This window comes from Schistocerca americana, chromosome 4 (assembly GCF_021461395.2).
Source record: "Schistocerca americana isolate TAMUIC-IGC-003095 chromosome 4, iqSchAmer2.1, whole genome shotgun sequence".
In the NCBI taxonomy this organism is placed as follows: domain Eukaryota; kingdom Metazoa; phylum Arthropoda; class Insecta; order Orthoptera; family Acrididae; genus Schistocerca; species Schistocerca americana.
In genome coordinates, this window is record NC_060122.1 from 384923808 (window position 1) to 384940411 (window position 16604).

A 16604-nucleotide genomic window follows, 5' to 3' on the forward strand; every position below is an offset into this window, starting at 1 on the left:
CCCCCCCCTACCCCCCCCCCCCCCCGCCCTACCCCCCCCTACCCCCCCCCCCTACTCCCTACCCCGCCCCCCCCTCCTCAATAGATGAAATGGTTTGTTTACTGTGGTGTCGTGCATCATCGCTTGCTTGTGCAGCTGAATATGTGTGCCGCTTCCCTACTCCCTCATTACTACTGCTTCTCCCGTTCCCACTGGTCGCCTCAGCTTGCAGTCAGTGCTGCCATCACTTCTTGTCAGTAGCCTAGCAGCTGCCGACATGAATCATGAGGAGTGGTTTGTTTGGATCTGATTCTCGTAGCAGGTAGATGCAGTGGCCTTAGACAGTGGTCATGTGTGCATGAGTTGTGTCTGATTGTGTGAATGTGTGTGTGCTCTCATTTTCTGACAAAAGTTATGGCTGAAAATTGAGTTGTGAGAGGATGATTGTCTTTTCTATGGTGAGTTGCTACTTATCCACATGATTGATTCTCAGAGTATTTGAACAAGTTATCTGTTGCATGGCTTGATCACCATGGTCTCATTTCATCAATGTGCTTTCTGTGGCTCGTGAATAGCTTAAAATTCGTTACCTTAGGTTTTCATTACTCTGACTTTTGTCACGTGATAGATTACCTAAATTCAGCAGTGCCCATGAAAAGAAAAATCTGTTCTGCAGAAACAACATCTGAATATCTCAAACATTACCAGCTTTAAATACAAACTAGCAGAGGAGAAGTGGGATTCTGTATACCAGGTGAAGAGTGTGAAAAATAAAATGAGTTCTGTTCAATCCCATTGTGACTTACTGGCTAGTATTGCCTTGTCAGAGAAATCCGGAAGATAGTAAAACATGAATGCACAAATATTCAGCATTAGACAATATTTCTATTTATTTATGTATTCATTCATCTGTAGACAAATTTATTTCTATGGATGTCATAATTATACTCATGTACACTGATCAGCGAGAAAATTATGACCACCTACTTAGTAGCAGATATGTCCACCTTTGGCACAGATAACAGCAGTGATGCCTCATGGCATGGAAGCAGTGAGGCCTTGGTGGGTCACTGGAGGGAGTTGGCACACACAAAAGTCACCTAATTCCCATAAATTATGGGCAGAAGGCCAATGAGCTCTGATGTTACGTTCAATCACGGACCAAATTTGTTCAATCACGTTCAGGCCTGATGAGTTGGGGGGACATTACATCAACTGGAACTCACAATTGTGTTCCTTGAACCACTCCGTCACACTCTTGGCCTTGTGACTGGCACATTATCTAGTTGAGAAAGGCACTGCCATCAGGAAACATGATAATCATGTAGGGATGTAAGTAGTCTGCAACCAGTGTAAGATACTCCTTGGCTGTCATGGTGCCTTGCATGAGCTCCACTGAACCAATGGATGCCTACGTGAATGTTTCCCAGAGCATAATGGAATTGCCACCAGCTTGTTTCCATCCCACAGCATAGATGTTCCTGTGATAGACGACGGATTCGCACCCTCTCATTGGTATGTTGAAGACGTTATTGGGATTTATCAAACCATGCAGTGTTCTGCCACTGCACCAATGTCTTTGCCGATGGTCACCTAACCATTTCAGCTGTAGTTGCCAATGTTGTGGTGTTAAAAATGGTTCAAATGGCTCTGAGCACTATGGGACTCAACTGCTGAGGTCATTAGTCCCCTAGAACTTAGAACTAGTTAAACCTAACTAACCTAAGGACATCACAAACATCCATGCCCGAGGCAGGATTCGAACCTGCGACCGTAGTGGTCTTGCGTCTTCACCAGGTGACATTGCTATTGTCTGTTTGGGTTTATAATTGTAGTAGGTCGGTGTCATAATGTTCTTGCTGCTGAGTGTTTATGCATTTAAGTTATAATAGAGGTGTGTAAGATAATGGAAAAAGCAGGCTATACATAAGAAATTAGTAATAAAAATATATGTATACACAATGCATCACTCTGTTACATAAAGCAGAAGAGAAATTTATCATAAGGCTACCCCATGGTTTTGTATTGCGTGGTGTAAATTACAAACTACAATATATCATGTTGCTTATGAGCATATTCCATTCTCTTTGTCTACTTTGTAATTTGTCAACCAACTTTTTTTAAAGATATGTTTTATATTCATTGAGTTCCTTTATGTTTTCAATCTCTTTTGGCAGTTTATGTATCGTGACTCCTTGGTAACACATAGTGGTTTGGATCTTTGCTCTGTTCATTCAGACCAGCTACAAACAATCACTGTATCTGGGTTGACGATATAAAAAAACTGCAGTTTGGAATATGTATTCACTTGGAACTGTCAGAATACCCCCTTTTTTTAATAGCCTAATGCAATGGGCTCTTTTATGACTCGTGCTCATTATTCTGATGGCTCATTTTTGCACTTTGGACACATTTTCCTCATTCTGAGCATTTGCACCGCAGAATATTATGCCATAACTGATGTTAGAATGTATGTGTGCATAGTATGTTGCTTTTAGGTGTAAGTTATTACACATTGTGAGTAGTGTTCGTAAGGCATAGCATGCTGTGCTAATTCTTTTTCCAAGTACCCTGTTATGTTCATCTCATTCTAATTGTTGATGAACATACATACTTAAATATTTTGTGCAAGCTACACACTGTATAATTTCATTATGTATTTTAAGTTTTGTTATGTTAGGTTTTTATTTATGTATAAGTTCATGTTGTTAATCTTTTTTTACATTAAGAGTTACTTAATTGTTATTTGACATGTTGCAAACTGCCGTAAGTGCCGTTTCAGCTTTTACTTTTAACATTTCTGGTGTCCTATCTGTGATTATGATGTTGCTGTCATCAGCAAATAGCACAGGTTTTGCCTGAGTGACCCATAGCAGAAAGTCATTAATGTAAATGAGAACAGTAAGGGCCTAATGTGCTCCCTTGAGGAACCTTATGTTCAAATTATTCTGGGTCTGAAAGATGCTTCACCATATAAGTAGAGCCATTTGAAATTTGGGATATCTGTACACCATTTCTTCAGGGTAAGACCTAAAGCATTTATTTCCTCCTCCTCCCCCCCCCCCCCTTTCAGTATTCCTAGTGTTTCAATTTTACCTAAAAGTATTTCATGATCGGCTGTGTCAAATGCTTTACTGAGGTCTAGGGCTTCTGAAATTACTTTTGTAAATTTTGTTATAGCAGCTTCTTTTCCCATTCCAGATCTGAAACCAAACTGTTCTTTGTGCAAAAGTTTGTTTATTTAAATAATCCATAAGTGTTTTTTACATAATAGTTTGTTATTTTTGAAAAGGAAGGCAGTAATGACACTGGTTTGTAATTTTCTATAATTCTCCATATTTACTGTGTCACCTTTTTATGTATGGCAAGAACTTTTGCCTGTTTTAGATAATCCAGGAAGCAACCTGATGAGAACGACTCATTTATAAACATGTTAGGGGTACTTTTATGCTGTTAATGCAGTATTTTAGTAGACACATTGGGACTTCGTCTAGACCTATGGACCTTAAATGTATGTGCAATCCTACTGATTTCCTCCCCAGTGGTGGTTAGCAGCAGCTTTGTATGAGGTACATTATTATTTGTAGCTGTACGTTCTATTTTTGGAAGCTTTTTTGCAGTTTGGTTGCTGTGTTACTAAATTAGTTGTTTACAAGGTTATGCAGGTCTTTAGTTATCTGTTAAACTATCTGTATTTCTAATTTTTTTATTCATCTGCTTTGGCTTTGCATTGCTAGTAGTGTAAATAAACTTGCTTTTATTGTTTTAGTTCTGTATGGTCTTATCATTTTGGATTCTTTTTGCTCCCAGCAACAGTTTTCTGTATGTTCTATTGTATCTGAGAAAGAACTTCAAGATGGCTGGGTCACTCTTATTTTCTTAAATAATAGAACTGAGATATTTGAGAGATCCAGTGGATTTTCTGATACTTCTTGTTACCCAGTTCCTTCTACTAGACTCCCTAACAGAATGTACAATCTTAGGAAATTTCTTCTCAAATTTTAATCTGAATATGTTCATGAATTTGTTAAATTTTTCATTTACCTGTGGTCCTGAATATACTTCTGACCATGTCTGCCTGGTCATCCGCATTGCAAATTTGCACCTCATTTATTTTGAAAATGCCCTTCTGTAGCTAAGCACATTTGTTTGTTTCTTTGTGGGTATTTTGAGTTCTGCAATTTGACCAAAATGGTCTGTTACCGCAGGGGTTTTGACAGCTACCTACAACATTTAGGTTGATGGCTGCTAGAATATGGTCAGTAATGGAGTATGAGTGATTCATTGTTCATGTGGCATTTGTTACCTGTTGTGAGTTATCATAACTGTTCAGGACATTCAAGAATCTGTTGCTGACTTCTTACGCTTTCATCATATCGATATTTAAATGTCCACAAATAACAATATGTCCTTTAGGATTATGTACCTTAACTAGCACTTGTGTTAGGTTTTGACATCACCTTTAGAAGACCTATATAAGCACAGTATAAACATTTTTTAGTGTATTTTGTTCTTGTAACTCTATTTCTGAGAGCTCAAAATGCTTTTCTTCACTCAAAGAAATCATGTCACTTATAACTACGAATTGGAGGTCTCTTTTAACATAAATGCACAAGTTTCCATCCCTCTTTAATGTTCTGCTATAGTAACAAGATAATTCATACGAAGGTGAAACTACATTCTCAAGCTTAGTTCCTTTACACCAGTGTTCAGTAATGCAGACTACCAAGCTGTCTGTGGCTTCCCAGTTAAATTTCTAATTGTTGCATTTCGTCTCTTATTGATTGGACCCTCCGGTGAAATACAGTTAAATAATTAAAGTTACTTATTTTGGGCATTCCCTCTTCTTTTCTTCTATTAAAAAAATCCTTTTACTCACACTGCCAAGGGTTGCCACAGATCCTAGACTTCTGGGAATTACAAATACATGAGGGAAATTTGGAAAAAAAACTGGAAAGATCTAATTCCCCCCCCCCCCTACCCCCCCCCCCCCCCGCCCTACCCCCCCCCCTACCCCCCCCCCTACTCCCTACCCCGCCCCCCCTCCTCAATAGATGAAATGGTTTGTTTACTGTGGTGTCGTGCATCATCGCTTGCTTGTGCAGCTGAATATGTGTGCCGCTTCCCTACTCCCTCATTACTACTGCTTCTCCCGTTCCCACTGGTCGCCTCAGCTTGCAGTCAGTGCTGCCATCACTTCTTGTCAGTAGCCTAGCAGCTGCCGACATGAATCATGAGGAGTGGTTTGTTTGGATCTGATTCTCGTAGCAGGTAGATGCAGTGGCCTTAGACAGTGGTCATGTGTGCATGAGTTGTGTCTGATTGTGTGAATGTGTGTGTGCTCTCATTTTCTGACAAAAGTTATGGCTGAAAATTGAGTTGTGAGAGGATGATTGTCTTTTCTATGGTGAGTTGCTACTTATCCACATGATTGATTCTCAGAGTATTTGAACAAGTTATCTGTTGCATGGCTTGATCACCATGGTCTCATTTCATCAATGTGCTTTCTGTGGCTCGTGAATAGCTGGTCACGTGAGTGGATTTCCAAGATGGACCAAAACTGCAGACCATTTCTGTAGGTATTTGTAATAGGTCAGGCCTGCCGATCTGAAGCCATTTGCTTCCCACTAATGTGCGGGCCCTGCTCATTGGATCTAGTCTCACTGATCTACCCGCAGGCTGGGTCTGTTTGTGTGTGATGTAATGCTGTGTATTTTGGTGGCTTATCCATGTACCTGGGACTGTAGTGCTTTTCAGCAGACCAGAGGCCATGGCTGACGGATTTCAGGAACTTCAACTGTCTCATCGCAAGTATGTTGTGCAATGTGGCATTTTAGCACTTCAAAGGTACTTTATATGTCAGAAAGTATGGACGATAGGAAGAAGAGAATTATGTCAGTTGCTGGCGGTTTGTACAATATATACTCAAATATTTCTTGAAAGGAAAATCACACAATACCTGTAAAATAATAGATATAACACAGTGGGCAATAACCGACAATAAAAAACATAGTAGAACCAACATTTTATTGGAAGTCAGCTACAGTTTTACTTTACATAATTCTTCCCCTCCTTACACACTTCTTTCAAGAGGCTTACTTTTTCTTGAGGTTATTTCTGAAATCAGTGAAGGTATTTTAAGTCTGTCTTACGACTCCAAGGAAATGCATATTTTTGTCACCAAATGTGTTTTGTTTTATTGAAATAAAATAACATCAGTGGTCTTAATGAAACACATATATCATTTGGCTTGCTTTTTTCATCTAAAAACAGTTCAATGCAAAAGTTGTTGCTGTTAGTACCTAAGATTTTTGCTCACATCAGGAAACACCATTTGCTTGCAAAAGACAGAGATTTAGGAACCAGGTTTTAAATTGTAAGACATTTGCAGGGGCAGATGTGGACTCTGACCACAATCTATTGGTTATGAACTGTAGATTACAACTGAAGAAACTGCGAAAAGATGGAAATTTATGGAGATGGGACCTGGTTAAACTGATAGAACCAGAGGTTGTAGAGAGTTTCAGGGAGAGCATTAGGGAACGATTGACGGGAATGGGGGAAAGAAATACAGTAGAAGAAGAATGGGCAGCTTTGAGGGATGAAATAGTGAAAGCAGCAGAGGATCAAGTTGGTAAAAAGACGAGGGCTGGTAGAAATCCTTGGGTAACAGAAGATATATTGAATTTAATCAATGAAAGGAGAAAATATAAAAATGCAGTAAATGAAGCAGGCAAAAAGGAATACAAACATCTCAAAAATGAGATCGACAGGAAGTGCAAAATGGCTAAGCAGGGATGGCTGGAGGACAAATGTAAGGTTGTAGAGGCATATCTCACTAGGGGTAAGATGATACTGCCTACATGAAAATTAAAGAGACCTTTGGAGAAAAGAGAACCACTTGTATGAATATCAAGAGCTCAGATGGAAACCTAGTTCTAACCAAAGGAGGGAAAGCAGAAAGGTGGAAGGAGTATATAGATGGTCTATACAGGGGCAATGTACTTGAGGACAATATTATGGAAATGGATGAGAATGTAGATGAAGATGAAATGGGAGATATGATACTGCGTGAAAAGTTTGACAGGGCACTGAAAGACCTAAGTCAAAACAAGGCCTCGGGAGTAGACAACATTCCATTAGAACTACTGACAGCCTTGGGAGAGCCAGCTCTGACAAAACTCTACCATCTGGTGAGCAAGATATATGAGACAAGTGAAATACCCTCAGACTTCAAGAAGAATATAATAATTTCAATCCCAAAGAAAGCAGGTGTTGACAGATATGAAAATTATCGAACTATCAGTGTAATAAGTCACAGCTGCAAAATACTAAAGCAAATTCTTTACAGACGAATGGAAAAACTGATAGAAGTCAATCTCTGGGAAGATCAGTTTGGATTCCGTAGAAATGTTGGAACACGTGAGGCAATACTGACCTTACGCCTTATCTTAGAAAATAGATTAAGGAAAGGCAAACCTACGTTTCTAGAATTTGTAGACTTAGAGAAAGCTTTTGACAATGTTCACTGGAAAACTCTTTCAAATTCTGAAGGCGGCAGGGGTAAAATACAGGGAGCGAAAGACTATGTACAATTTGTACAGAAACCAGATGGCAGTTATAAGAGTCGAGGGGCATGAAAGGGAAGGGAGTGAGACAGGGTTGTAGCCTATCCCTGATGTTATTCAATCTGTAAATTTAGCAAGCAGTAAAGGGAAAAAAAAGAAAAATTCAGAGTAGGTATTAAAATCCACGGAGAAGAAATAAAAACTTTGAGGTTTGCCGATGACATTGTAATTCTGTCAGACAGAACAAATGAGTTGGAAGAGCGGTTGAACGGAATGGACAGTGTCTTGAAAGGAGGATATAAGATGAACATCAACAAAAGCAAAACGAAGATAATGGAATGTAGTTGAATTGAGTTGGGTGATGCTGAGGGAATCAGATTAATTGCTATTTGGGGAGCAAAATAACTAATGATGGTCGAAATAGAGAGGATATAAAGTGTAGATTGACAATGGCAAGGAAAGTGTTTCTGAAGAAGAGAAATTTGTTAACATCAAGTAGAGGTTTAAGTGTCAGGGAGTCATTTATGAAAGTATTCGTATGGAGTGTATCCATGTATGGAATTGAAACATGGACGATAAATAGTTTCGACAAGAAGAGAATAGAAGCTTTCAAAATGTGGTGCTGCTGAAGAATGCTGAAGATTAGATGGGCAGATAACATTACTAATAAGGAAGTATTGTATAGAATTGGGGAGAAGAGAAATTTGTGGCACAACTTGACCAGAAGAAGGGATCGATTAGTAGGACGTGTTCTGAGGCATCAAGGGGTCACCAATTTAGTATTGGAGTGCAGTGTGGAGGGTAAAAACCATAGAGGGAGACGAAGAGATGAATACACTAAACAGTTTCAGAAGGATGTAGGTTGCATGCAGTGGGTACTGGGAGATGATGAAGCTTGCACAGGTTAGAGTAGCATGGAGAGCTGCATCAAACCAGTATGTGGACTGAAGATCACAACATCAACAACAACAGTCTCTTCAGTGTTTGAGTAGCTTCAAAAGCACTTTTTATGTATGTCATTTCACCACAGAGTATTACTATGCACTGATTTTGCAATACCCGATTTCTATAATGACAGCTAAGCCTCTTCTGTTACTGTCTAAATAGAAGACAACATCCATTGTTTTGTTATCCACAATGCCTCAGCCTAATATATCTCAATTAATAAGCTCTTCACATCCAATTGGTCACTTGGGATGATTGTTTTCATTGTGAGCATCATTTCACACATTCAGAATTTTTGTTTACATCACACATAAATGGAATTAAGCATCCTTTTCTATGATCATGACTGGGAAAATTAGATTTTCTATCATTCGCTGTATTAGGATTTATTATACCAAACATTTCACTGTCTGTGGCTAGATTAATAACTTCGTTATTGGGTGTTATATACCCAGGTATTTGTATGAATTGTCTGATTCCAACTGTGACTCATTGATATATTAGGCATTGAATACTACTTTTTTTCATTTTGTGAAGTGCAAAAAGTCTATAATTGGCTCTAATATTGTCTGCAAGATCATTATTATACAAGCTGAGCTGCATGGGTCCCAACTCATTTCCCTGGGGAACACCTGAAGTTGCTACTACATCTGTTGATGACTCTTCTTTCAAGATAACATGCTGCATCCTCCCTACAAGGAAATCATCAATTGACTCACAAACTTCGTATTATATGCCACACATCAGACTTTTGATAATAAGCACTTATGTGCTGCTGAGTAAAAAGCTTTTTGAAAGACAAGAAATTCTGCATATAATTTGAGAAAAGTGTGACTTGCATTTCACACGATTGATGTTTTCAGAATCCCTGCCGGTTGTTATGGAGGCAGTCATTCCATTCAAGACACTTCATTATGTTTGGGTTCAAAATGTGTTTTAAGATTTTACAACAAATGGTAGGTAGGTCTGTGGATTGGTCTTCTAGTAGTCAGGTGTAAGTTGTACTTTTCTTCCAACCATTGGACTTCTTTTCTTGGGGGGGGGGGTTAGTGGTATATTGTAGTTAAAAGAGGGGTTGGCTCAACTGCTTTTTTCATAAAGAGTTTGATAGGGATTCCATTGGACCCTGGAGTTTTGTTCTAACAATTTTGGCTGTTTTTCAGCCCTACTGAAACTAATATGTTTCATTTATCTGTGCAGTAGAACAAGTATTAAACTGGGATATCACTTGTGGATTTTTCATTGGAAATAAACATTTGAAAATGGAATCCAGCATTTCTCCTTTTGATTTGCTACCTTCATTTTCAGTTTGTGACTCATCCATAAGTGTCTGGACTCTTAACTTGGGTGCCACTAACAGTATTTACATATGACCAGAATTTCTTCTGGTTTTGTGAGAAATCTTTTGATAATATTCTGCTACTGTAATCGTTGAAGGCTTCATGCATTGCCCTCTTTTCAGCCAAAAGTGTTCCATTCAGCGTCTCTCTATTTGCTCTGTGCTATATTCTCTACCATTGTGCAGTACTGTCAAAGAGGTCAGATCTATTTTTTACCGGCAGATCTAATATATTTTCATCAGGAATGTGTTTCCAAATGATCTGTTCTAGGCAGTTTTTAGAGAAGGCACAGAATTCTGTTTAAAAATTATCATTACTTGATAGAACAAAACTGTATTAAAAGTATATGCCATTAATGTTATGTTCCACTGCCCTCCTGCATTGCAACTTATTGAGCATCTATATGTTTCTGATACTGTTTATGGAATCTCAAAGGTGTCCTTATAATGTCCCATTACACCCCTGGCAGAAAAAAGTAAAGAAAAAAGAAGTGGCAGAGTAATTTAAGCTTTTTGTAGCATTACCAGTGTAGTGATGATTTAAGGAAAAAAATGCAGTTTTATGAAAGCAGTAATTTAAAACAGATGATATTTTGTTTATATGTTCACTTTTGCAGTTGGGTGATGATGTGTTCGCAAAGGAGTACCTCGAGGAGCTACAGAATGGTGGGATTAATACAAAGCATGTCACAGTTACGAAAGGTGTCTCCAGTGGAATGGCCCAGATAACAGTGGCTGATAGTGGTCAGTATCATGACTGTATATTGAATCATAACTGCTCAGCCCTGGACACAACGCTGATTATTGCAACGATTATTGTTTTGAGAAGAATCTGCTGCTAACTGAAAAGCATGCTCATAGAAATGATTGTGTTGATAAAAGTTTAAAATATTTTTTGTTTTTTAGTTCAGTGTCAAGCAGTTTTGTCCATTTGTCTTTGTGCACTCTCATCCTCACTACGAGGTGGGTCTTTCTCCTCTGGTGGTCTTACTGACCTGCCCTTCCTTTTTGGTCTTCCCGAACCCATCCCTCCATCCTACCTGGCAAAGAAGCTGTACGTTCCAAAATCTAGATAGTATTTCAGTTTTACTTTTTCGTGTGTGCATCAGCAGTACTACAAATTTCTCTTTTGAAGATAAATACTGGCCAGCAATTCTGCTTCGTAATTTGCTAGTTTAGTGTGTTGTTCAGGTCAGTGGAAGGGCCTGACTCCACCCATCGGCTTGGACACACAACGTAATTGTAGTGTGATGTGCAACATTAGTGAGGTGCAGCAAGTTTGAAATGGATTGTGTTTGAAGAGTGCATGTTGGAGTAAGCAGTGGCACACTGTGGGATGCTTATGTTTCTAATTTTTTTTTTGAGTGATATTACTGCAGCATTGGACTTAGTGCTGAGCGTCACTCAATGTTGTGGGAGTTTCTTTTTGTTGCCTTCATAGTGTGTTATTTCGATGCTATTAGTTATTGGCTGCAGATTTGTTTTTGGTTCTGAAATTGTTAGGTTGTCATGTTGTTAATAGTTTGAAAGTTATTTTATTTGTTTATTTATTTTAATGGATGTTAAACGAAATTTACTAATCATTTGTTGGTTGCTGCTGTAGATGACAGTAAGGTGCATACAATTGAATATCTACAATTATATGGCCTCTTGGTGGAATGTGTGAAGTGTTAGCAGTGTGCAGGAATGAAGTTGCTGCTTCTCAAACCAGGGATGAGTGGATGTGGCAGTTTTCAGTGTTTTTTAGTAATGATTTTGTGTGTGTGTGTGTGTGTGTGTGTGTGTGTGTGTGTGTGTGTGTGTGTGTGTGTGTGTTTTTTTGTTCTCAAGGATTTCGTGTTTGTTATATTTCGTTTGTGTTTGGTTTGGAATGGTAATGTTATCCTTAATATTGTATGTTTAACTTGTCCCTGACCTAAACCCCTTACTTCCTTCAGTTACTCCATTAGTTTTGTTTATTGTCAGAGTGAAATACTTCGCATCTTTATATCTTTGTTCGCCAGTGTATTTAGTGGCATTCTGGTCTCCTTATTGTGTGTGCTGGAAATAGATGTCCGCCATCTAGATGACATCACAGGTTAAAGCGGATTGGCAGATTCAGAAACTTCCATATTGCCTCTGTTCAATGCTTTCTTCTCATTGGAGCTCTCTCATTCAAGAGAAAATAGGATTGCCTGCCCAGAATGAATGGTCCAGTAGTTAACAGCCATGCCGAGTTGGATACACCGGTTTCTGTCAGATCAGCAAAGTTAATCACCATTGGGGCTGTTCAGTATTTGAAAGGGTGACTTCCCAGGTATGCTGCATGCTGTTGACAATTTTCCTTTTGCCATTACGGCAGAGGCGATAGGAGTGGTGGTGGTATAATGTCCCTGATCACCAGTCTCTCTGCCAAAGTCCTGGATTAAATCCCAAACCTCTCTGCAGTGTCTCATGAAGTGAGGGCATACGGCACTGTTGACGGTGATCCATCTGTCAGATGGAGACGTTAAGCATGGTGGAGCCCTTGGTGCTCTTCGAGAGGAGTAGGTTATGTCCCAGCAGCAGGTTTCACCTCGCCCTTCTCTGATCACCTCCAACACAAAATAGGCACACACACCATTACAGTCGTCTACTCTCAACAGATATGGTTACACATTCAGTTTTCATAATTTGTGAAGGAAAGGTTTCTGCAGGCACAGAGGATAGGAAAAACCTTTCCAGTTAGACAACTGAACATGGCCTTCAGGGCCTCCCTGCTATTCATGCCACATGACTTCACTTTTTAATGATCCTGAGTTACTTTTTACACATACATATATCAGTGTGTAGGCAAATGATTTGAGAATTGCCATGATATGTAACATCTGGTACAACTGCAGTGTGTCCATTCAGTTCTGATAGTGTTGTTAAGCTTTGCATAGAACATTAGACAGGCAGTCAGCGAAGTGTCATACACGCTTGTCCATAATCTGCACATCATTATCAGTGGCATTGTGGGTATGTGCAGATTTAGATATTTACCATATTTATTTGCAAGACAAAAATTGAAAGGGGCCTCATGTTGGAGAAGTAAAATTTTTGGTACAAAAAATTTGATTTATATATATATTGATTTGAATACAAAAGAAGTCAATAACACGATTAAAATAATCAATGTCAGTCCTCTGAAAATGGACCTCTTGTCAGTATGGGGAAATAATAATATACAGACTGAAGCAGTGAGAGAAAATTTGTACCAAGATCGGGGATCAAACTTGGGTCTCGTACTAGACAGGTCTGTTAGCCACTAAACCGTGTCACCACAGTGGTTCACTCAACTGCATGGATTACCCTGGCATGCCTCCCCCTTCAATCCAAATTCTCACTGCCTGCCCAGTCTACTGTAAATTCCCCCTTACACACCACTGTGCCAAGGTGGCTTAGTGGCTAACCCACCTGCCTATTAAGCAGGAGACCTGGGTTCAATTCCTGACCAAGGTATAAATTTTCGCTCACCAGTTCAGTTGGTATGCATAAAATCATATCTGTAGGATACCAACAAAGTCTCTGAAGTTGTCATTTCATTTGAAATAACATTGGCCCAACAAGAGGCCCTTCTCTAAATATCACAGCTGCGTATGTAATGCTTCACAAAATAGTATCTCCAGAATTTTACAGGCATTTCAAGGAGCTCAGATGAGCTATGTATAAAAAAGAACATTTTGTGAGTACAATCATACCAAATAAGACAAGTGGTCCCTTTTTCCTTAGAGCTGTAAATGCCTACAAATGTTACCTATTTGCAGTTGGCACCATAAAATGCCAGCTACCAGCTGACATTACTGTAGCAACAAAAACCTACAGCTACAACATATGTTAACTCTGCTGTTGCTGCTAGAAATGAAAAAGGAGAATTTGCTGTGAATACATGTGACTGGCTAAATATCTTAAAGAGTAGTTAAGCTAACAAAGTACTTCACATAACTAAATCATTCCACTTTGAGTTCATCATTAGCTGCAAAGACAGTGTATGTTGCAAAATGGAAATTTATGGAAATGAATTTGTCCACCACATCTTTCCCAAAGGAAATGGACCCATTACAGTTTTCTGTGCAGTAATGCCAGCAGGGATGACAACACAATGCCAAGATTATCTTTTTAAAAACATCAAGACATATTGCAAAGAGGAATAAAAAGACAATCTGTGTCCTGAAACAGAATGAGGCTCTGAAGCAGAACCTCAAGTCAGTGACAATGATGATCCTGAGGAAGAACCTGATCAGCCAGATATTCCAAAACCTAAGAAGAAGAGGCAAAAATGCTGGTTGTGAACAAATTTGAACCCTCTGGACACAAGTAATTTAAAAGTAGAAAAGCAGATCTTTTGGCAACTATAAAATATGCGATCTCAGTAATCTAATTTTGGAAGTTTTTGTGAATTCAAAATTTTAGGTAGTTTTGGGCCCATTAATTACTTCAGAATCCAAATTTAGTCTCAAAGTTGCCATAATATACAATAAAAATACTAGTATTGTGCCATAAAAGTTGCTGTGCAGGGTACACAAATTTTTATCAATTTGAGGCCAATTTATTTGGCTTCAAATTTTTGTACACTGTAAAGAAGGTGTTGTAGTAACATGGTTCACGTTTTCCGTCACACTTCACATAGCGTAGACCGGGAACTGTCTGCTAGACATGCCCAATGTGAACTGACTGGGCACTGCCTGTGCTGCCTGAGTTGTTGTTGTTGTTGTTGTTTCACCAGCAGAGGTCGCGGCCGAATTCTCACGTGCCCTCTGGTGGATGGGACTCTACTTCCGGCAACTACTGTCCGTGACGTGCCGTGCCGATGTGCACCTCCCGTGATCTCTCTGGTGTCTACTGCACTCCTCCTTCAGGGGGTGAAGCCACTGTGATCCACTGCGTCGGAAGGTGGAGCGTCGTGCAGGAGCGATGACCTCCACATCCATCGGAAGGCCAGAGTCGAGGGGATCTGCCAACCCTCGAGCCGGAACCTTCGGATACGGCTGGGAGTGACCCACACGAAGAGGCCCCCGTCGTCCCACCACCGGAGCCTGGGACAGAACGGGAGACAAGCAGTCGAACTCTGGATCCTGGTTCACTTCGGGAGGGGCAAGACCCAGTGGCAGGTAAGGTGGGGAAGTGATGACCACAGGTGAACCAGCCTCCTGAGAAACCGGGCCTGCGAGGGGGCCGGCTCTCACCTGGGCATCTCTAACAATGGGGATGCCGGTGCTGGAGCTACTGGACGCCGCCAAGGCTGAGAACCATCGCAGTGTGGCGGAGTCACAGGGGGGAGGAACGGTAGTGGCCCCTGAGAAAACAACACAGGTGCCGGCAATGGGGAAGCCGGTGCCCGAAGGGTCGGAGTGTTGGTGCCCAAATGTGGACATAGCTGATTTTGGTGACGACGTACTTCCCGGTCCCCCGCCTGCAAGGTATAGAGCCGGCGGCCATTTCGGCGCAGGACCACCGCCGGTATCCAGCGTGGATTGCGACTAAACCCACGTGCCCAGGCAGACATTCCCGGTGGAAAACCGGGTACTCCGTTTTGCGAAGACTGGCGAGGAACAGGCCGGAGGAGGTGCAGCAGAGTCCTAGGTTGGCGCTTGTGGAGGAGCTCTGCGGGGCTACGTTCTCCCATCGATGTGGTCCGGTATGCCGTCAGGAAAAACGTCAACGCCTCCTCCGCAGGATATTCGTGCACATACTTTTTCATCTGTGTCTTAAATGTGCGCACCATGCGCTCAGCTTCCCCATTCGATTGTGGATGAAAGGGGGGACAGCAAACGTGCCGAATACCGAAGCGCCTACAAAAATCCTGGAAGGTCTGCGTAATAAACTGAGGTCCATTGTCCGAGACCAGGGTGACTGGCAGACCTTCCACAGAAAATATTTTTGCTAGTGCCTGGATTGCAACTTCTGAAGTGGTTGAGGAGCAGCGAACCACATATGGGAATCGGGAATAAGCATCAATGACGATGAGCCAAAAGCCATTGAGAAACGGGCCCGCAAAATCAATGTGAACACATTCCCATGCCTGGGTTGCAGGCGGCCATGAAGAGAACGCTGACCTGGGAGATGCCTGTTGGCTCGCACACTGGGAACAGGCGGCCACCAAGTGCTCAATTTCTCTGTCAATACCGGGCCAGTACACATGTCTGCGAGCCAAGGTTTTAGTACGGGAAACATCTCAGTGCCCCTCATGTAATAACGTGAGGACTTCCATTCGCAAACTTGCAGGAACAACCACGCGAGGAGCTGTATCATCGGTAACCAGAAGGAGAACTCCTTCCAAGATGGAGAGGCGGTCTCGTAGAACAAAATAATTACGAAGAGGGTCCGAGGCCCGGCCTGGAGGTCGGTATGACCACCTCTGCTGAACGAGGCGAACTACTTGCTGGAGAACCGGGTCAGCTGCCGTTTCCCTGGCGACTCTAGAACTAAGAACTAGTGATCGGGAAGCCATCAACCGCTTGGCGGGACACCACATCCAAATGAAAACACATAATCTCCTCCCGATCGAACTTAGGATCTGGGGCCACCGTAACACAGGAAAGAGCGTCGGCGTTGGCGTGCTGTCCAGTAGGGCGAAAATGAATGTCTTAATGGTACTTAGAGAGGAACAAGGCCCAGTGCTGTGGTCTGTGGGCCGCCCTATCCGGAATCTGAGAGGCGGGGCCAAATAACGATATTAATGGCTTATGGTCAGTGATTAACTGAAACTTCGTGCCATACAATAAAGGGTGAAACTTGGTAACAGCGTAGACAATGGCCAAAGCCTCGTTTTC

At 41.1% G+C, this 16604-nt stretch overlaps 1 protein-coding gene across 1 annotated transcript in view; it reads left to right on the forward strand.

Annotated features, from left to right (window-relative positions):
• The window catches only part of LOC124612934 (ribokinase-like), a 66185-nt gene that overhangs the window by 10469 nt on the left and 39112 nt on the right, over nt 1–16604 (forward strand). Inside the window, exon 3 of the mRNA XM_047141432.1 lies at nt 10449–10575. Coding sequence (XP_046997388.1) covers nt 10449–10575 — 127 coding nt within the window. The remainder of the gene's footprint in view (nt 1–10448; nt 10576–16604) is intronic.